Consider the following 21,261-nt stretch of genomic DNA (forward strand, 5'->3'; position numbering starts at 1 on the left):
ATTAACTGGTTGCAATTAAGACCTCTTGGTTACATGTTGTTTCTGTAATAGACCAAAATCACCTACAAAAACATAAATTTTATAATTATGACAACTAATGGTTCATAATTTCACCACTGTTTACAAATAATTCACTGGGTTCAGTGACTGCGCTTTTGCTCTTTAATTGTACATTGGGCAAATCGGAGATGTCCTTAAAAAGGTTAAGGTAGGTCTGAGCCGGCGTGTTAATGGAATTCCATAGTCATTGTAGGTTAGCAGTCATATGGTCGTAAGGCCCAGATGCCATTTAAAATCCAAATCCCACAAAAAGGCCACATTGAAGCAATTGATCTAAGAAAGCGTATCACGTTAAATTTGAACAGCGCCATCTATATTGTTTTTGGGGAACATAATCTGGACAGTCCCTCATTGATAAAATGTTCTTTCACTGTGATACGCTGTTTACCTAACCTTACCTTATATTAAACAAGTTAAAATACTTAAAGTAAGGTCACGCCCTTCGATAGGAAGCTATATAATTTAAAAGAAACATCAAAATGAATTTAAACCTTTATAGACATTTATCAATCCAGTCATATGGAAAAGTCAGTTTGTAGAATAAGATTACATTTATTTTTATTACTAAATTAGGTACTTGCCTTCATTTCGATTAGAATCGAAATAAATATTCTTCATTTAGAAAAAAAATGTTAACACATATCTCTAAAAAGAGATATTAAAAAAATAAATAGTAACGTAAAATTTTAATCAAAAAACAATTTAGGAAATTTAAAAAAATAAATAAATAACACATTCGTATTTTGAAAGTCGCGCCATGTTGGTAATCGTGGTATTCGTGTTGTTGTTTGGCGCGTATTTGCAATGGTGGTGGAAACGGCGGCGGATGTTGGAATTGGCGGCAAAAATTCCGGAGTTTCCGGGTGGTCTTCCCTTGCTTGGACATGCGCACAAAGTCTTCGGTACTGATAGCTCTGGTAAGTCATATAATTTTATTTTAATATAATTTTCGTTAACAGTCTCACATACATAACTTAAACTTACAAGGATGGTACTTAGCATAGCAGGCATACCTAGTTTAGTGACTACTTATATTCAAATTCAAAAATATCTTTATTCATTAAGTAACATAGTCACACTTTGAAACGACATTTATTTTTTTACATAACGAACGTCTCATCCGCCTAAAACCGCTTCTCACAACCTGTATAGCCGGGGAAAAACAGCTGCAGGGCCCTAGACGTTCTTTAAAAATGTTGTTATACAATTTAGTAATTTGACTGTCTAATATCAGTTCCCATACAGTTAATCCCATGCATTTGTATCTTCTAATTATATAGGTATATTCGTCATGCAATGTAAATAAATAACATTATTGAACAAAGTTTTCAGAAACATCGGCTTTTCAATATAGTTTAGTCGTTTAGTACCTTGGAGTAAAAATTTAATAGGTAGATAAAATATTGATTTAGGTTTGATACGTCGAATTTAGTACGTAGGTAGCTATTTAAGCAGAAGGAAAAGTAGAAATCGAATCGATCAATCGAGAATACCATCTTCACAATTTTGTTGTGTCAGTACAAAGTTTATTCTTACTCTTCTTTCTTCCAGAATTGTTGAACTTTATAATCGAATTATCTGATGAAGCGAACCGCAATGATGGCATCACATCGGCTTGGTTCAATATGCGCCCGCACTTCTGTAAGTAACTTTAAAGTATTCGCTCCTCTCTTTGAGGAGCTCGGTGGCGCAGCGGTAAACGCGCTTGGTCTGCGATTGTTGAAGTTAAGCAACTTTCGCAAAGGTCGGTCATAGGATGGGTGATCACAAAAAAATAAGTTTTCATCTCGAGCTCCTCCGTGCTTCGGAAGGCACGTTAAGCCGTTGGTCCCGGCTGCATTAGCAGTCGCTACGCACTGGGCCCGCGTGATGGTTTAAGGCCCGATCTTCCCTATCCATCCATAGGCAAGGCCCGTGCCCCAGCAGTGGGGACGTTGATGGGCTGATGACGATGATGATGATTTGCCACTAAAAAAAATATTACGCAATTCATCATCTGTCTAGCGATAACAAGTTTTATCACAGGGTACGCTTACCTAACCTGATTCGCCCCCTATTACCATGGGACTGAAACATAAAGATAAAGATAAAGATAATTTATTTGCTTAAACATGAGTAATATAAATACAGATGACAGTGTTCACATTATAAGTTCTTCATGTTTGCCTTGCGGCGCACAAAATTTTAATCTGTGTGTGTTTTTTTTTTTCATAGCTGTCGAGAAGTGCAACTAAGTAGGTAAGTATTTTTGTAATCGTATATTTTTATTTATTTACAGTAATAACAAAACCAAAGGACGCAGTAACGGTATTGAATGCGTGTTTGGGGAAGAACTACATTTATGACTTCCTCGGCTCTTGGGTGGGGAATGGGCTGTTTACTGCGAAAAGTAAGTAAGTTTAACTTATAAAGAAAAAGAAAGAAAAAGATTAACGAACACTGTACACAGAAAAAGAAGCAAATAATACCACAACAACGCAAAAAAGCTGTTAAGTACTATTTGCTCGGGGTGGATCTTTCAGTGAGTATCAGTACCGTAAACGGAAAAATATCCTACAATATTATGTTTTTCGGCAAGTATCCTGTTAGAACTTACTTGTCACTAGGGAATGCAATCCCGAAGCGAGATAGCAAATTCGAGATTGATATTTTCAATCCCGCGGGATTCCGAAAATTCCCGTCTAGTTCATAAAAAAAGTGTAAAGTTAGGATATAAAAACAAAAGATATAACTCAAGGAGATTCGCCTAATCCCGTTAATTTCGAATGGGAACTCGTCATATTATGCTCCGGGATTGATCCCAAAAAATTTGGCGAGATCTCGCGTATTTGCAAAAAGACAAAGGATTCTAGGATATTTTTGCGTTCACGACTACTACACGGACTAAGTATAGTGACTTCTTGACAAAACTGACTTCAAATTCCAGTGCCGACCTGGCTCCACCATCGTCGGCTGCTGAACCCAGCTTTCAGTCCTCAAGTCCTAAACACCTTCCAAGGAGTATTCAATAAACAAGCCAGGAAGTTATCTGATGGGCTAGCTGTTTACGCTGAGGGGAAGGAATTTGATGCTGGTGCAATCATAGGGTTTACCTTCCTTGAGACTATTTATGGTAAGTACCATAAAATACCTACTTTAGTTTACCAATAACGTGTGTATAGCTATTTTCGCTTTTCGCGAAATTGAATCCAACTATTAAATAATTCGATTGAACTTTGCATGGCTGTCAAGTACTTTTTTATAAACACGTTCACAGCTGGTTTCTTTTTTATTGGTAAGGAGGTCAAAGTGTAAATTCAAAAAGGTCTTTAACCAGATGTTCTCAGACATTAACTTCGAGATATCTACTTATTTTCGGTACATTGGAGCATGCTCCATTCAACTGTTTGAGGTGAGCTCTGTGCCCAGCGGTCAGACGTAGGTGTATAAGTAGTCTATTTAGGGCCCTGTGCCGAGGTTTTTCTTGCAGCTACTTTTCCTCGGCTTTACCAGTTGTGTCAAGCAGCAGTCATCATCAGCCCATTAACGTCCCCACTGCTGGGGCACGGGCCTTCCCTATGGATGGATAGGGAGATCGGGCCTTAAACCATCACGCGGGCCCAGTGCGGATTGATGGTTATTAACGACTGCTAATGCAGCCGGGACCAACGGCTTAACGTGCCTTCCGAAGCACGGAGGAGCTCGAGATGAAAACTTTTTTTTTGTGGTCACCCAAGTTGCTTAACTTCAACAATCGCAGACCGAGCACGTTTACCGCTGCGCCACCGAGCTCCTCACAAAAAACCTGCGACAAAAAAATATTTATGTAAAAATTGGCATTCAAAGTGTAACTATTTTGTCGACTGAATAAAAATAATTTTGAGTTTCAGTTTCTTTATTTCATACAAACTTTTTTACCATACAGAAACAGCATTCGGCATATCACCAGATGGGGAGACGTCAATAGACCAGCAGTTCAACGAGGCATGTCACAAGTTGCTCGGCATTATCATCCGTCGGTTCCTTAACTCCTTGCTACACTTCGACTTCATTTACAACTGGACTTCTATGAAGAGAGAAGAGGATAAACTCATCAAAGTGCTGCATAATACTTCTAGTGATGTAAGTTTGGATTTCAATAGTCTGCTAGGGGAAAAAGGTCCGAGCAGTTATTTGCGTGTGCCGATCACGGTACCTGCCGGCGCGAGTTATGTCGAGCGCTTGGACCAATAACCGATACGAATGCTATCTACGTAGATGGACGTCAAACGGCTATTGGTCGGAGCGCTCATTATGAGTCGCGTCGCGTGCGGCGCGGTTGTCATGCAGACCCGGCTGGTGCCGATAACGTAGTAGTCGCCCCTCTGCTTCCTCTCTGTACCAACTCCACCATCACCACCGCCACCTTACCGCCTACCACACCACCACCTATATATAGAATTATGTTGCTACCAACCTATATTAATAAAATATAATAATAATTTATTTATTTCACGAAACATGTCTCATATGTGTTAGTAAACTTATTCTAGATGTTAGTAGCTTTATCTAATATTAGATGCTATGACATGCAAGCATGCATATTGCTTCTCTTTATTTTGATCAGAATAATAATGGGTGGAAGATGTAATTGTGCCTGGGCGTAATAAAAAGGGTCATCATTTATACCCAAAAACAAAGATAAAAGATGCATTATATTTATTATCCATGAGATTAGAAGGTTAACTAAGGAAAATCTGTACAGCGCCATCTATATTGTTTTTGAGGAACGTAGCCCTCAAAGTGCCTCATTACAAACAATTTTACTAGTACCTACTAGTTTTGACAAAGTACAGTCATGAGCAATATAATGTACCGGTCCACTTTAGAACTCTGTCGCACTAACATATTTGACATTTAGTGAGACTTACAGTTCAATTTGTAAAAAAGTTAATCTGACATGGTACCAAAGTGTATACATATTAATGCTCGTGACCGTACTTATCTATCTCAGAGAGCTATCGATGGATAGGTAAAAGCCCCGATTCCTGCAGACACTTAATTTTATTTTCAGTTACTTATAGGTAACTGTCATTTCGGAGACAGATGATTGACAAATGTTAATTTTAAAATGAATGAAGGGCCTGGGCTAATCAAATATGTCTCTCGCTGGTATGCCAACAGTTTGACATGTTCTGTCAACTTAATTCTGTCGGGGTATTGACCAATGTAAAATTTTTAGAAGGTTCTTTATAGATTTGTGCCTAAAATTGACGTGTGTCCCATTAATTTTAAGCCTGTCGATTTCCCGTCTCATTCCTTTTCAGCGGATAAGAAAATGACAGGTATAAGTTAAAATAAAATGGTATGGTATGTACGGAATCAGCACCATTGTACCTAATCGTATTATTTAATTTTGTTAACTTTACAGATTATCGAGAAAAGAAAATTACAATTTCTTCACGATAGCCAAAACAACAACAATGATGACACAGGTAACTATTTGTTACGAAACATATTAAAAAGCTTACTTAAGTAAAACAATATAAAAGCAAATACCCTATTATATCTGTCGTAACGATTTGCCTAGGCAGATCACGATGTCAAAAAAGTGTTTTATTGCAATTGTACAGTCCAAAAAAAAAAGATGTCATAGTTACATTACAAAAAGAAAAAATACAGTTCTTAGGTACAATTTAACCCAATCGGGCGTGCATCATATATACAATATTAAATAAAATAATTTATTGTCAATCTAGTGTGCAAATTATATACAATATTAAAATTAACATAATTATATACAATATTAAAAATAATTTATTGTCAATCTAGTGTGCAAATTAATAACCCTAGCAAACAAATAGCCTACGTATTTAAGAATTAAAAAAAAAAACTATCAAATTGTGCCGACATTTCGTGATTTGTCTGTTGAATACCCGCCATATCGTTCAAAGGATTACGTTTGACATAATAATATTTACTTGTGATGGATATTTTCATTTAATTAAGTTGATAATAATTAGAATTAGCTAAGGGACTAAAAAGGCCACAGCCCACATTAAAGGAGTTCATCCAAAGAGCAATAATGAATCAACAAATGTCGAATTATAAATATTGATTTCTTAGATGAGTAAATTACTTAAATGTAGCCTTTTTGACCCCTCAGTTCACCGATTGGCTCACGACATATCGATAAGTGGATAGGTAAGGTAGATAATGACATCGATTCCAGCAGACACAAACTTAATTTTAGTTTGACAGCTCTAAAACTGATGGCGTCCTTCTCTTACGACAAGTGAGGGAAAAAGACGACGTTAGTTTTTAGAACAGGTGCTATTCCTATTGTAAACACTATCTAATTTTATTTACGTTACACCCGTCCCTATCTTTGCAGCAGTTAAGAAAATGACAGGTATTACAAAATAAAATTAGATGGCGTATTCTAGAATTAGCATCAGTGTTAAATTAAGAAAAAAAAATTTGGTGTCTAACATCAGCACCAGTTTTGAGTCACGTATTAGGTTCCAAGCACTTCCAGTAAAGAAACTGTAATTTATTCCAGGAAAGCGATTCAAACCATTCCTCCAACTAATCTTGGAACTTACAGCCACAAAAGGTGCTTTCAACGACAAAGACATTCGCGAGGAAGTCGACACAATGTTAGTAGCAGGTCAAGATACATCGGCTTTGGTTCTCCAATACATATTCCTTACTCTCGGCTCGTATCCGAAAGTGCAAGAGAAGGTGTACGAGGAAATGTCGAAAATATTCGAAGATTCCGACAGGGATGTCACGAAAGATGACTTGTGTCGAATGACGTATACTGAAGCGGTTATCAATGAGACGATCAGGCTGTATCCCATCGGGACTATCATTGCCAGAGACGTCGATAAGGATGTTGAAATATGTAAGTGTTTTTTTTACCTTGTTACAATAGAATAAAGAATAAAACTACGTAAAGGTCGGTAAGATTCCGCCCCGCACCAATTCGTATCGAGCGCCGATCTCATCCCCTCTGGGTCTTACATTAGTCTTAAACGGCCTGGTGAGAACGCGTGGACTGTCTGTCTTGTTCGCACTTACGCATAAGGTGGCAAACGGTAAAATAATGGTTGTATGACTTACCTGCTTCTTATGATAAACTATTCTAGTCGACGGGCTGATAACGGCACGAATGTCAGAAATGGCTGATGTATCCGAGATTAGGTGGACCAATTCTGTTCAATAACTAATAGCTGTATATAGTACTTCCCAGCTGGTCAAATCAGTAACTTTACTAAATGTCAAAACACGAAATCACCATGGAATTTATAAGAAAGAGCACACTGTGACGTCATAAAAAGACGTGACAAAATGACGTACTTATTATTACATTTTTCTTTATTCATTAATAAGTTAAATAGAAAAAAGAAAACGTATTATGTGACCTTTAGATCTGTTTGTATTTAGTAATCCTTGACCTAGAAAACTACCCAAATGCATCAATCTATCTCTAATAACTAATAGCTGTAATAAAGTAATTTCCAACTAGTCAAATCAGTAACTTTTTACTACACGAAATTACCATGGGATTTCTATGAAAAAGCAACATGTGACGTCATAGAAAAACGTGTCAAATGTCGTACTTATTATTATTTTCTTTATTAAAATTCGTAAATAAGTTAAATAGAAAAACTACACCTTTAGATCTGTCTGTATTTAATAATCCTTGACCTAGAAAGTTACCCAATTGCAGCTCATTACATTTTGCCAGAGTCACTAGCATCCTGTACAGTCATGAGCAATATCACGTACCCACTTTAGAACCTTATCGCAGTGTCATATTTGACATTTTTTAATGAGACTTACGGTTTAATTTGTCAAAAAAGTTAATGTGACATGGTTTTAAATTGTATACATATTATTACTCATGACCGTACATACTTTCAGCCCAATACACGCTGCCAGCGGGTAGTACAGTGTTCGTGTCGTTCTGGGGCATCCACCGCGGGCCGGAGTGGGGCCCAGATGCGGCCGCGTTCCGGCCGGAGCGCTGGCTCGAGCCTAACACTCTGCCGGACTTGCACGCAGCCTTCGGGGGCTTCAGTATTGGCAAGAGGATGTGTATTGGTTAGTATTGAGTAATAATAATACATACATTTCAGTCAACATCAATCCACTGATAGTCGTTTAATGTCGAAGGACGTAATATACGATCCCGACGACCCGAATACTCTAGTCATAGAGGCAGCCAATCAGCTCGCGACACCAAACACTTCAGGACCCCGATACCAATCCCGCCGGCGTGGTCGACGATTTCCCTCAATCAGCGCTTATCGCTATCAACCCACTAGGGTGACTACTGTCACCGGAGAGATGGAAAAACAAATTGGAATTAACATGCAAGCGGTTTAACAAACTATCCTTAAAAAGGCCATATTGAAGCATTTCATCTAAAAAGCAATATTGCTTTTTGACATTTACAGATACGCGCAATGCGCAAATGTCAAATTCCAATACTTACTGCTTTTTTAGATGAATTACTTGGATGGTGCTTTTTAACCCCTTTGATAAAAATATCAATAGTATTCTTTATTTAAAGCGTTTTACATTTTAAAATAACCATAAATATCTTGATGGCCAGTAGCATATCACACACAGCGATCCAAGATTGAGCCTTGCTTGGCTGTCAAATATTTATTATACACATGTTCACTGCATGTTTATTTCTTATTGGTGAACGAGAACGCGCACCTATAAGCGCCTCAGAAACCGCACGCGCCGAAGTCATCTCATTTTATAAATCTTTGTATGACATCATAGGGACTCATATAGGGAATACAATCCCGACTCGACATCGCAAATTCGAGATCCCGCGGATTGGAAATTTCAAAAGAAAAATTTCGGGATCTCGCGGTAAAGTTAAGAACTCGATGTAAAGTTCCATCCATCCTGGTTGAAAACGATAAAAACTGCTTGTTTGTGACAGTGAGATTCATTAAAATAAAATAGTTTTTAAAAGAAAACAAAACCCCTTTATTCTTCAATATTACTAACTAAATAATTAAGTTTTTGGAAATCAGCATAATCAAAACAAAAAGTATAACTCAAGGAGATTCGCACAATCCCGTCAATCTCGAAATGGATCTCGTCATATCTTCGGGATTGATCTCGACAAATTTGACGAGGCGAGATCGGGATTTAATTCCCTATATATACAACGTCGCGCACCTATCTGCTCCGCACCACCCAAATCCCCTGGTAGTTGTGGCTTCCGAGTACATTCCGCTTAGGGACGGTACTGAAAAGTATCGGCGTCCGAAGGACGTAATATACGATCCCGACGACCCGATTACTCTAGCCATAGAGGCAGCCAATCAGCTCGCGACACCAAACACTTCAGGTCCCCGATACCGACCCCGCCGGCGTGGTCGACGATTTCCCTCATTCAGCGCTTATCGCTATCGACCCACTAGGGTCGATTAATTCTTTCAAATATTTTTCCTCTCAGACGACGCCCTGAGCCGAGGTTCGCGCCCAACTGGGCACCCTCAGGCCTGTCGTCTTAAACGTTGTACCGGGTGAGAGCCTTCAGCGCTCCCCATTTGTCCGGCCAAGTAGTTAATGCCATCTGCGGCAAATCTACAATAAGTCACGTCAAAAAAAAAAGCACCTATCTGCGCGGTACGACGCGCATTTTACCGAAAAATGCGATGACTTCGGCGCGAGCGGCTCCTGCGACTCGTTTAGGTGCTCATTCACCTTATGGCGGTCAGTAAACAATATTTATTTCCAGGTAAAGCCTACGCCATGTTAACGTTGAAGACATCGCTAGCGCATCTCATACGGCGGTATAGGATAACTGCAGACCACACCAGGCTGCGACTCAAATTAGATTTTATGCTCAGGCCCGCTTCTGGCCATTACATTACTATTGAACGGAGATAGGATAGTGAAGTCACTGTTTAATTAACAAGCAAGATAGTCAATTATATCGTTTTAGTTATCTATTATTTTAGCTAATGTAATTTTACTAGACAAACCAAACTATAAAAATATTTTTATAATTAATGTAATTAGTGTTAATTCCAAGCTTTCTTTTTGATAATACATTGTACTTACTTTTGTAAAAATAAAGTAATGCAGAAAGATTAAACTTTTTGTTTTCTTTGTACTGTTATTTATTTATAAAATCTTTTTCTTCTTATCGTGTGGGTTGTGAGGTGGAATACCAGCCTCATCAACCCTGGTGTCAGGGTTATGATCAAGCCGCCAAAGGCTCCTGACGTGGCTCATGTAACGATTACTCACTTACATCAGTAAAAAGTAAACGGCACTAACGGTTTAACGTGCCTTCCGAACACTCAGGTGATCAGCCTGTAATGTTCTAACCAAACTAGGGATCACAAAGTGATTTTTGTGATATGTCCCCACCGGGATTCGAAGCCGAGGCCTCCGGGTTGTGAGTCCAACAGTCAACTACTGGACCACAAAGGCCGTTTTATAAAATAAACACATATAATATAACAGTATAATTCTCTACCACATACACCTAATATTTAATGTTAATACCTAAACAAACAAGAAACAAACAAGAAACAAGAAACATTTATTGAAAAAAAAAAAAAAAAAAAAATGTCCAAAATGTCCTATGTAACATGAAAACATGGCAAATCCAAAATTTATATCCTAAACTCACGCCCACAATCCCTAATGAGATGGGTAGAGCTACAAACAATCATAAGGCAACTTTTAGCCACTCTGGACGATAACAATCGACACCTGGTCTGAATACTTACGTGTTACGGCCTCGATTATCCGTGTTTATAGTTTACCTAATAATAATGAACTTGTGGGAACTTGCACTATTCGTATGACGCTTGAATGAACAGTTGCATAGATATGCAGTTATGCATGATATGCATTGCATATCTCCCTGAGCTATCCGCTTATCGTACATAGGCTTATAGTATAAAATAAGGAATAATTAATTATGGGCGCAATGCAAACGAATGTCAAAAAAATAATATTGCTTTCTTAGATGAATTGCTTCGATGTGGCCATTTTAACCCCACAGATTTGTATAGAATTATTTTGTTGTAGGTGTGCCAGAATCTGATGGCAAATGGGGAAATAAAATTTCTATAGTAAGCAACACTCAGGTAATTGGATGAAAACGTCTTGGTACTTATTACATTACCATAGGAAAATCAATATTTTTTTAATTTTTTTTTTATGCCATCAGATTCTGGTAGACCTATACCTAAAATACTTATTGCTTCTCTTCATTCTGGACAGAATAATGATGGCGGGGGAATGTGTTTTACCTGGGTGTCATAACAAGGATATGCAAAAACTAAGATAAATGATGCATATTATGTCTGAGATCCATGAAATTAGAAGGTTAAACGAAGGCAGCGATTGGCAACGCCATCTATATTTTTATTACGGAACGTCCCCATTAATTATTAAGTAACAATTTAACGTAGGCAGGCACATAATTATGGAGGAACATAATTGTGCCTAATGAACAAGCAGTTTAATTGGAAAGATAAGAATAAGATAAAAATAAAATTTTCCAATTACCTATGCAAATTATTCTAATTATCGAATTACCTAAACCCTGAAATTAATCAAAATTAATTGGGAATATTAATTTTTACTAAGCCAGAAAAGTAATTAATTAAATAAATAGGTGAGCAGTCAATTAATTTTAACGCGATGCTATTAATGCTGTAGGACGCAAATACCTAAAGTATTTAACTTTATACTTCTAATATCAAGTAATTTCATGGACACAAATAGACGTATTCCAACGTTCTTATTAGATACCAAGATGTCGCAGCCGAATTGTAGAACCCGCCGTATTACATTATGCCTAGTCGTTTTGTAATTTATTTATAAAATATCTAAAAACAATGCTAATTAAAAAGAGTTATTATACTGTAGACGAATTTTTAAATGATAAGTTTTAATTTTAATACACACTTCCTCTCTTCCCTTCAACGTTGCTGTGCCCTACAGGGTCCATGTTTTAGTTCCTATGCCTATGTAACATCCCATTGTACCTACTACATGGAATGCATAAATTGAATTAATGCGGCGGGTCCGCAATTAGCCGGATTGAATATGACACTTATATGAATTACCTAACTGGGAAAATCTCGGAAATCATGGTGTTATCAATTATCTGTGCTGTGATCCAAACATGAATTGAAATTCAAAGTCGGATTCAGTGGTTTAAAGCCCGATCCGGGATTCAAACTTGTTACACTATGGTGTAAGTCATTCGTTCTCAGCAAAGGGATATCACATAAATGTGGTTATCCCGGATTCACTTCCGTAAAGTAACAACATTATTCAAAATCAGCCCAAAATAGGTAGTAGGTAGTTAACTACACATACAAGTACTTAAATGTACTTGGTTAGTGATATTACATACTTGCAACTTGGATATAAAGTTACTTTACCGCGAGCATATCATTTTCTATCGACGCAATCGACTAAATTCCTGTAGGCTTCATAATTATTGCCATCAAGTTTCTTCACACATCCAATAAACCTTTAAACTAATCCTGAATGAGAACAAACAAACACACAAGCCAACAGTAGGTACTGAGTAATTTTCAAGAGAACCCATTGATCAAAAAGATCTTACCCTGACAATAATAACCCTGACACCAGGGTTGATGGGGTTGGTAATCCACCTCACAATCCAAATGAGCTGCGCGTGTGGTGTTACGCCACAGACTATGGCTCACCTGATATCTTGCCCCGCGTGCCCTGATACCTGTACGCGAGAGGAGCTGATGAATGCCACCGAAAATGCTGTCCGACTGGCAAAATACTGGGCTGAAAAAATCTGAATGCCATCGAAACGACAAGAAGAAGAAGACCCACACGATAGAAGAACAGTACAGTCATGAGCAATATAATGTACCCACTTTAGGACTCTGTCGCACTAACATATTTGACATTTAGTGAGATTTACAGTTCAATTTGTTAAAAAAGTTAATGTGACATGGTACCAAAGTGTATACATAGTAATGCTCGTGACCGTACAGGTGTGAGTGGTAGGGTTGGAAGAGGAAGATCCAGGATGTTTTAAAGAAAGTTAAGTTAAGTTAGGCAAGAGTACTCTAAACCTTGCATGAACTCTTTGATGAGAGTGTAAGAAGTGAAAGTGGTGTGTCAGGATCGTAGTAGGTGTAATTCCGTGGTCTCTACCCCAACGGGAAAAAGGCGTGATCTTATGTATGTATTTATTTTAAGTAACGTACCTAAATTAGACTGGTCATTTCTGTTTTGTATATTTTTTACTGGTAATAATGGATTTTATTGTTTTCTTACTAAACTAACAAATAAACAAAAAAACATGACGAAAAAATGAAAGAAATAAAATGTTGCGCCTTAACAAGAAAATTAGGCAAATTCAGTATGTTCGCCAAATATTTCAGCGATGCGGACTGGCTTTACCTAATTTTTCGAAAATTATGAGATAAGTTTCATTATTTTTTTTATTTATTTTATACTTATACAAATTTATAAACAATCAATCTCATCAATAAACCCCAAAGGGGTTTGTCCTGATGAACATTCCGCTTTAAAATGCGGGCCTGGGTTAATTTTGTATGGGCCGTGACCAGTCTCCTTTGTAATGTAAATATTATACAAATGTACACCTCAACACACCGTTTTCATTCAATGAACGTAACAAACTGTTTCAGGCCGCTAATTACTGATTGTGAATCAATGTTGAAACTGTAACACATGCATTTGTAAACTAGTTATAATTGATCGACTATTCAGCTGCGGAAATGTCATCATTGTTAAGTTTTGATAGGAAATTGCAATATTTAAAACGCAATAAAAGAAGTTAGAGTGTGTGGTGTGAGGCAAAGGCGGTGAGCGGAGAAAATATTAGCTATGCAATGTGAAAAGTACCTAACGAGTAGGTACCTACTTAAAAGTAAAGGATACGTGGCTGATTAGCTAACGCTATCCTAAGGAAGCAGTGCATGAAACAGTGGAAGTGCGTTCATTTCTTCACTTTAGCCATAACGCCTTGCGAAATGACGTAGATTCAATATTAAATTTTTACCTTTAACAAGTTTCATAATAATTACGTTGAATAAATGATTCTGATTTCTGTTCTGTTCTATTTTGCGTGTATTCAAAGACTGACTTTACCCATCATCAGAAAAAATAAATCATTAATTTTGCGACGAAAAATTCTACCTGTTATTCACTTAGAATCATGGTCTAAATCATCCCCCTCAGTATTCGTTACGATGACTAACACCCTGTATACATATAAGAAAGTACGCACCTATATAATTTTACACCTATCCAGACAGACAGTAAGATAGACAATCGCTTCTGTAAAAAACCGGACATGTCAAATCTTCAGATTGGGCAAGATGTACCTCCTGAGAAACGGGATAACGCTAGGGAGATAAACGTAACATTTAATAAACAACCTATATATGTCCCACTGCTGCCTAAATCAACTAAAAAGAAGTATCGAGTATACCATGCTGCTTTAGAGCAAGTAGATGAAGACGATAATACTTATCCAATACTTTTCTTCCAAGCGTGGTAGTGGTGCTAATGATCTTGGTGAATATTATCATTGAGTGACGGACTAAACCTGACACAATATAATTCATCATATTCATCTTGAGAAGGATATCAACGGTCGTCTTATGGCTCGGCTCAAACGAGCCGGTGTCTATAGTGACTAACGTCACATTGTAACAGTGACAGAAGCGCGCGACAGCCACCGGTTTTACTCATAGTGATGTTTCATACCTAGTCGAATATTGTAGGTCAATCAGTTCGTGTGTTCTTGGACTTAAACTAGGGCTTAAAAAGAGATAAATATTATATTTATTTTTATACGCTCTCGCTTCATCCTATACCTCACACCTCGCTCCATGTTCTACGAGCGCGTGGTGCCATATCCGCTGGAATATAAACACTCAGGATCTCCCCCGCGCGACGTACACACTCGCCGCGGATCCATGAGGCACCACGGATCACCCTCACAGTGACTTGTGACGTCATCGTCGGATCCAAATTGGCGGTAGGCCAAAAAAATAGTGAGTGCTCTTTTCTTTGATTCCGGGTGTCATTTTTTCTCTTTCCGGTTTAGCCAGTTTTGTATAGGTAGGGGTGTCGGTATTTAGATAGCGTCAGCTCACGAGCTTTTGTTATGTGTGTGTATGTGTGTGTAGATAATGGATGAGGATAGATTATGATTAATGACGGATGGTAATAATTAATAATGGTAGGATTCAGTGCAATAATTTAAAGTCGGTATATAGCCCATTCGAATAAGGATTAAAAAATCGGAATGTTTTAGCGAATTCAAGCTGAAAATTATTAAATAGTAGTCACTTATTAAAAGAAAATAATACACATTTTGAAAGAAAAAGAAAATATTTTTATAAAATATTAAAAAGAACAAATATTTATTATTAAATAATATTTATTTTCATCATTTGGAAAACTAACTCCCCATGCAAGTGGCACTATTATTATGCTATTTTCGAGTATAAGTACCCGTTTTTACAAAGATCTTTTTTTCAAACAAACGTTTCTAGCCCGCAACAATCTTGACACCGCTCTACTGCCTCTGTGTGTGGAGATCTTTAAGGATGTTTAATTAGTATTTATTAATAATTAAGGTTAATAATTGGAGGAAATCTGTATCACAGAAAAGGAAAACAGCAAATGCCTATTCTAGCATATGGCGTGTTAAAAGTGAGAATTTTGAAAGAGGATGTAGGCTTCGTGTTAAGTACGGTCTACTTGCTAGAAGTTTACACTAATTTAAATTAGCTGCAGGATGTTGTGTAATTTGTAATTGAAGGAATTGTAGAATATTCCTTCGTTGTACTTATTACTATATCGTCGTAGGCGCATCGGTTTATCGGCATCCGTGATCCAGAGGTTAAGTGTTGGGCTAGCGATCCTTAATTCCCGGGTTCGAATCCCGGTGAGGGATATACCACAGTAACCTATACCAACCGCTGAGTGTAGGCCCTTGGTCAACAGGAAAGGGTATGGAGCATACTTCCAGTAAGCCCCTCTATCTAATTTTTCATTTTGAACGTGAACTTCTGGGCCACCCTGTATACGCAAATGTGAAACTTCAATATTGCTTTTTAGAAAAATTCACATGGAAGCATGAATTGCTTTTTGACCCGTGTTAAGCCTTATTTTGTTTCAGAAAAACAATAATCTAAGAGCGACCCAGAAACCAGCCCCAGGATGATAGGGCTGATACTATTCTGGGTGATGTGTTCGCTGTATGCGTACTGGATGTGGCGACAGAGGGCTTCCAAGTCTGACAACGAGCCCCCGGCCTTCCCGGGGGCTCTGCCCCTCATCGGCCACGCGCACTTGCTTATTGGAGACAGCCATTGTAAGTTTTAAGCCTTATATCGAAACATGTAAGCGCATTTTTGGAACACCACTTTCGAGAGTTTGAGAGACTCAAACTTTGCAAGGGGGTTTCTTTTAGGATATAGGTGCTCACTAAAAAGGGATTTTTGAAATTGAACCCTCAAGGGATTAAAAAGGAGTGGCGAAGTTCAATAATACTTACTTAAAGAAGGTTTCACGCAAAGGAAGTTGATAATTAATCGAGATAATTAATGAAATTAAGACACGAGGTAGCTACTTATTTATTAAATATATGTATGTTTGTATTAAAACTTTATTTTCAGATTTATGGAAGGTCATACACGATTTGACAGATGGATGCATTAAATTAGATGGAGTTATATCAGCTTGTATTGGACCACGGACTATTTATGGTAAGTAAATTATTTATAAGTAAGTACTTAAATACGTAGAATATACAATTTTAACGTCATTAAAAAATACATCATCAGAATTCTTACCAATATGATGAGACATAATATATATTTTTAATAAGTATTGCATAATGTCGATATAACTTACCTATACGTTTTTCTACCATTGTCTCATCCATCATACTTGTATTACTTAGTTTTACTAAGCATGGTTAATTAAATTATTTATTTATTTATTTGTACACAATTAAACAGAAACAATATCGTATTATAATAAATTATTTTGTTATATATGTATAAATATTACAATATTAACAAAAAATATTATTATATAATTTATGTATAATAAACATAAAGTGCACTTTAACAAGTTTACAATAAAATGTGTCTCATTGTGTAAAAAAATTAAACATGAAATTTCGTAGCTTTATGCTTTCTTTCAGTAATATGTGACCCGGACGATGCCATGACAGTGGCAAACACTTGCTTAGAGAAAGATGGTTTCTACGAGTTCGCTAAACCTTGGCTTGGGGAAGGTTTGGTCACTGGAAAACGTAAGTTTTACCTGTAAGGAGCCTGTTTGCCTAACCCTCACTGGAGCAGCGGGGTGGAGTATGCCCCTTACCCCCTCTGGGTGAATAAGGGAAAGCCTATAAGCTATGTAGGCTATTTATGTATTTTATCTGATTACTGGAGGACTTCTACATTAGGGATTTGGTCACAACAGATCTTATAAGATTGTAGTAGACATTCTGGCTGCATAAGCTTAGGCGAGCCTTTTCTATCTCATATAATTATAAATGTATGCCCCTGCTAGATGATTTGTTAATTTTTTCATCCATTCTCCAATCATTAGATGCATTGATACATAAAAACCAGACAGAGAAAGATAGAGTGGTACCTACAGAGATAGTCTCAAGACTTATTGGAGAGATGTAATTACTTTTGCCATGTACAAATAAATGATTGGAATTCCTTCACCAGTGTCAGTCTGGCGCGGCCACCGTAAGCTCCTTAATCCAGCCTTCAGCCAGCTCGTGCTGGACGGTTTTCTCGGTGTCTTCAACAAGCAAGCTCGCCGGCTGGTGCGGGATCTGGAAAATGAAGTCGGGAGGGGGCCCTTCGATCACTGGACTTACACCAGGCACAATGCCTTGGAGACTATTTGCTGTAAGTTAATACTGAAGACTCTTCTATAGTGTGGGTTGTGAGGTGGATGACCAACCTCAGCAACCCTGGTGTTGGGGGTATTATTGAGCCGTTACAGGCCCATGTAACGATTGCGTCCTTACATCAATTAGTAGTAACCGGGATCAGCCTTTGATGTCCAAACCAAACTAGGGATCACAAAAGTGATATGAACCCACCGGGATTTGAATCCGGGACCACCGGGATCGTGAGCCCAAAGCTCAGCGCTGGGCTCCTGAGGTCGTCACGAGTTTTCTGATGATCTTACATTAATTTCCATATCTGATCTATGATCACCAGCATTGAATAAACGATTATTGTTTATTTTTTGAAGAATTTGTCTGTTAAAAGCTACTGTATCCACAGTGACGGCGTTAGGCGTAGACTTCACAGACCACACACTCCTGAACAGAGAGTACGTTCAAGCCACGGAGGAGATGTTCAACGTCCTAGTGGAACGCTTCCAGAACATACTGATGCACAACCACTGGATGTACAGCTGGACCGGGCTCAAGAAGAAACAGGATCGACTGCTCAAGATCTTGCACAATATGGCTCATACGGTAAGGGTTCCAAGAGCAAACACCATATGCCCATATGATGTAGGAGTACTGACTACTGACATTCTGGTTATTATGTCAATTGGGTTGTATATTTCGGCCTTCAGTCACATAAATTCAATCTTCTTTCCTTTCTTTCTTTATTTCTTCTTTCAGAATTTATTTAGTGGCCACTATAATGCTATAATGTCACCAATGGCACCGAACATGAAACACTTACTGGAAACCTTTTTTACTCGTCTTTCAGGTCTTGCAAAGAAGAAAATCGGAAATAAACGGAAACATTGTCACTGAAAAACTTACGGAAAAGAAGTTAGGTTAGTATTTTGTTGATTAAACCTTCTCTGCGCTTCCACGAATATTTATTTTCAGTTTTATCTCTTAAAATAAGGAATAATATTTTCGTCGATTTTTGTTTTGTTAATTTGTTTAATATTGACTCAATAAAACAAGTGTTCTCAGATTTGATAACCAATTTTTTTTATATTATAATTAATTTAGTACTACTTACACGGTATGATTACAGGCAGCAAATTCAAGGCATTTCTGGATCTATTGCTAGAACTGACTGTTGAGAAGAACGCGTTTACCGACCAGGAGATCAGGGAGCAGGTGGATACGATGATCGTCGGCGGTCATGACACGTCGGCCAGCGTGCTTATGTACACCATGCTGTTGATAGGCTCCAGGCCTGATGTGCAGGACCGTATTGTTAAGGAGTAAGTATGATTCTTGTCATATCTTCTTCTTTCTGGTGTCAGGTTCTTCAAAGGCCTCGAGCTCATTATGATGACTGCATAGTTAGTTCAGTAGATAAGTTTTTTTGAATCATGGTTTTGCATAATTTTGAACAATCAGGTGATTTCATTTTTCATTCAATATTCTATCCAAACTAGAGAAATTTGCCAAGAATAATATTTTGTTGATCAAGTCATTACCGGGGATCGAACCTATAATCTTTGGATCGTAAGCCCAATGCTGACCATTAGACTACGAATCAATACGTTTATTTCTCCCATCAGGTTGGAAGAGGTGTTCGGCGACTCTGATAGGGACGCAGAAAAACATGACCTGTGCCAGCTGGTCTACCTGGAAGCCGTAATCAAGGAGTGCATGAGGGTCATCCCGATAGTACCCGTCGTCGCCAGGAAACTTGATAGGAATGTCAAGCTCAGTAAGTTGCAGAACGAAATGATAAAGTCATTTCTTCTATCGTGTGGGTTGTGAGGTGCGTTACCAACCTGATCGACCTTGGTGTCAGGGTTACTATTTTAGACCCACCAAAGGCCCCTGGCATGGCTCAAGTTACGACTACTTACATCAGTAAATAGCAACCAGAACGTGCCTTCCGAAGCACGGATTTTGACCTGATTAAACTGATCCTTAGCTTGATTAGGCCAAAACAAAGTGATTTTTGTGATATGTCCCCACCGGGATTCGAACCCGGGATCTCCGGATCGTGAGCCGAACCCTCCACCATACGTATTACAAGACCTAGAGATGTTCCTACAAATGCAAAACTTACTTTTCCAGGAAACTGTACGCTCTCCGCTGGCCGAACATGCTTCATCTTCCTCTACGGGGTGAACAGACATCCGATCTGGGGTGAGGATGCGCAGGAGTTCAAGCCAGAGCGGTGGCTGGATCCTGCCACCTTGCCTGACCATCCTAATGCCTTCGCCGGGTTCAGCATGGGCCGGCGACATTGTATTGGTGAGTGCGACATTCTTCATTTCTTCTTCTTAATTTTTCCATCATGGTGAAAGGATTTGCCAATATGAATAATCAAGCGAACCTTATCGTATGCGTTGAAATATGGTAACACGGCCAATAAAACTGTATTATTAATCATCATCATCGCCCTAGTGTTATCCTGTTTGAAGTTATAGTGTTTGACGGGTCTGGTTTTTTAAAACCTATCCAACCTTTCAGCCCGAGAAGAGAAAGCCAGGTTTCCTTACGAAGTTTTCCTTCACCGCTTAGCACGAGATAGTCATATGATCCTTGCTCGATGCGAACCCGCGACTTCACAGTGAGAATCACGGCCATTGACTTAACATAAATGTATACTGGCATGTTAGGATACTACTCGTACCAGAGCAAGTGATTACTTAGGTTAGACTGTACCAACTTGAATGGAATTTAAGTTACCCATTACTGACTTTTCAGGTAAAGCTTACGCTCTAATGTCAATGAAGACGACTCTCGCGCACGTCATGCGTCACTACCGCATCAAAGGAGACTACACCAAGCTAGAAATGAAACTGGACGTTATGCTCAAACCAGTCGCCGGCCATTACATCTCTGTGGAGCGGAAAGAGTAAATAAATTGAGTAGAGTTAGTAGAGTACCACGTTGGATTAACAGAAAGCTCGGTGAGGTGTGGGTACTTAGTTTATCTTGCAATGGATGTACCTGTGATTACCCATATCGGGATAAAGTTGTGAGCTTATGTTATGAGTTAGTAGAGTATTAATGTTAGATTAATGTATTCGGCGATTCTTACACGATACCGCGCCGACGCGGTTGGGGGTGAAGCGGTCGGCGTGGTCGCATTGACTTGTATGTAATCCGCTGATGCCCGACGCACGAACTCCGCCTCGCCGCGCGGTACACCAAAATCCGCGTCGTGGGAGAATCGCCTTAATGTAATAAATATTTATTCAACAGTTGTATTTAGTCTTTCATTTGTT

At 38.3% G+C, this 21,261-nt stretch overlaps 2 protein-coding genes across 2 annotated transcripts; both read left to right on the forward strand.

Moving 5' to 3' along the window:
• The first annotated feature begins 817 nt into the window (after positions 1–817).
• LOC126376945 (cytochrome P450 4C1-like) lies at positions 818–9,945 on the forward strand. Its single transcript, XM_050024494.1, has 8 exons — positions 818–977; positions 1,612–1,701; positions 2,987–3,172; positions 3,965–4,161; positions 5,450–5,513; positions 6,581–6,925; positions 7,948–8,127; positions 9,794–9,945. Exons 1-8 carry the CDS (start codon positions 818–820, stop codon positions 9,943–9,945), a joined length of 1,374 nt encoding a protein of 457 aa, XP_049880451.1.
• Positions 9,946–14,988: 5,043 nt separating this feature from the next.
• LOC126377085 (cytochrome P450 4V2-like) lies at positions 14,989–21,161 on the forward strand. The gene is made up of 11 exons (XM_050024741.1): positions 14,989–15,098; positions 16,232–16,426; positions 16,731–16,820; positions 17,264–17,374; positions 17,805–17,990; positions 18,375–18,571; positions 18,816–18,885; positions 19,095–19,287; positions 19,591–19,742; positions 20,102–20,281; positions 20,738–21,161. Exons 2-11 carry the CDS (start codon positions 16,273–16,275, stop codon positions 20,890–20,892), a joined length of 1,488 nt encoding a protein of 495 aa, XP_049880698.1. The 5' UTR covers positions 14,989–15,098; positions 16,232–16,272; the 3' UTR covers positions 20,893–21,161.
• Positions 21,162–21,261: the final 100 nt, after the last annotated feature.

The sequence above is a fragment of the Pectinophora gossypiella genome, chromosome 22 (genome assembly GCF_024362695.1).
Source record: "Pectinophora gossypiella chromosome 22, ilPecGoss1.1, whole genome shotgun sequence".
NCBI lineage: Eukaryota > Metazoa > Arthropoda > Insecta > Lepidoptera > Gelechiidae > Pectinophora > Pectinophora gossypiella.

Coding starts and splice junctions, on each gene's coding strand:
- LOC126377085 (XM_050024741.1), top strand. CDS start 16,273: ATGATAGGGCTGATACTATTCTGGGTGATGTGTTCGCTGTATGCGTAC. Junction 17,375..17,804: donor AGGTTTGGTCACTGGAAAAC/GTAAGTTTTACC, acceptor TTCCTTCACCAG/TGTCAGTCTGGCGCGGCCAC. Junction 17,991..18,374: donor TGCCTTGGAGACTATTTGCT/GTAAGTTAATAC, acceptor CTGTATCCACAG/TGACGGCGTTAGGCGTAGAC.
- LOC126376945 (XM_050024494.1), top strand. CDS start 818: ATGTTGGTAATCGTGGTATTCGTGTTGTTGTTTGGCGCGTATTTGCAA. Junction 4,162..5,449: donor TGCATAATACTTCTAGTGAT/GTAAGTTTGGAT, acceptor TTAACTTTACAG/ATTATCGAGAAAAGAAAATT. Junction 6,926..7,947: donor CGATAAGGATGTTGAAATAT/GTAAGTGTTTTT, acceptor ACATACTTTCAG/CCCAATACACGCTGCCAGCG.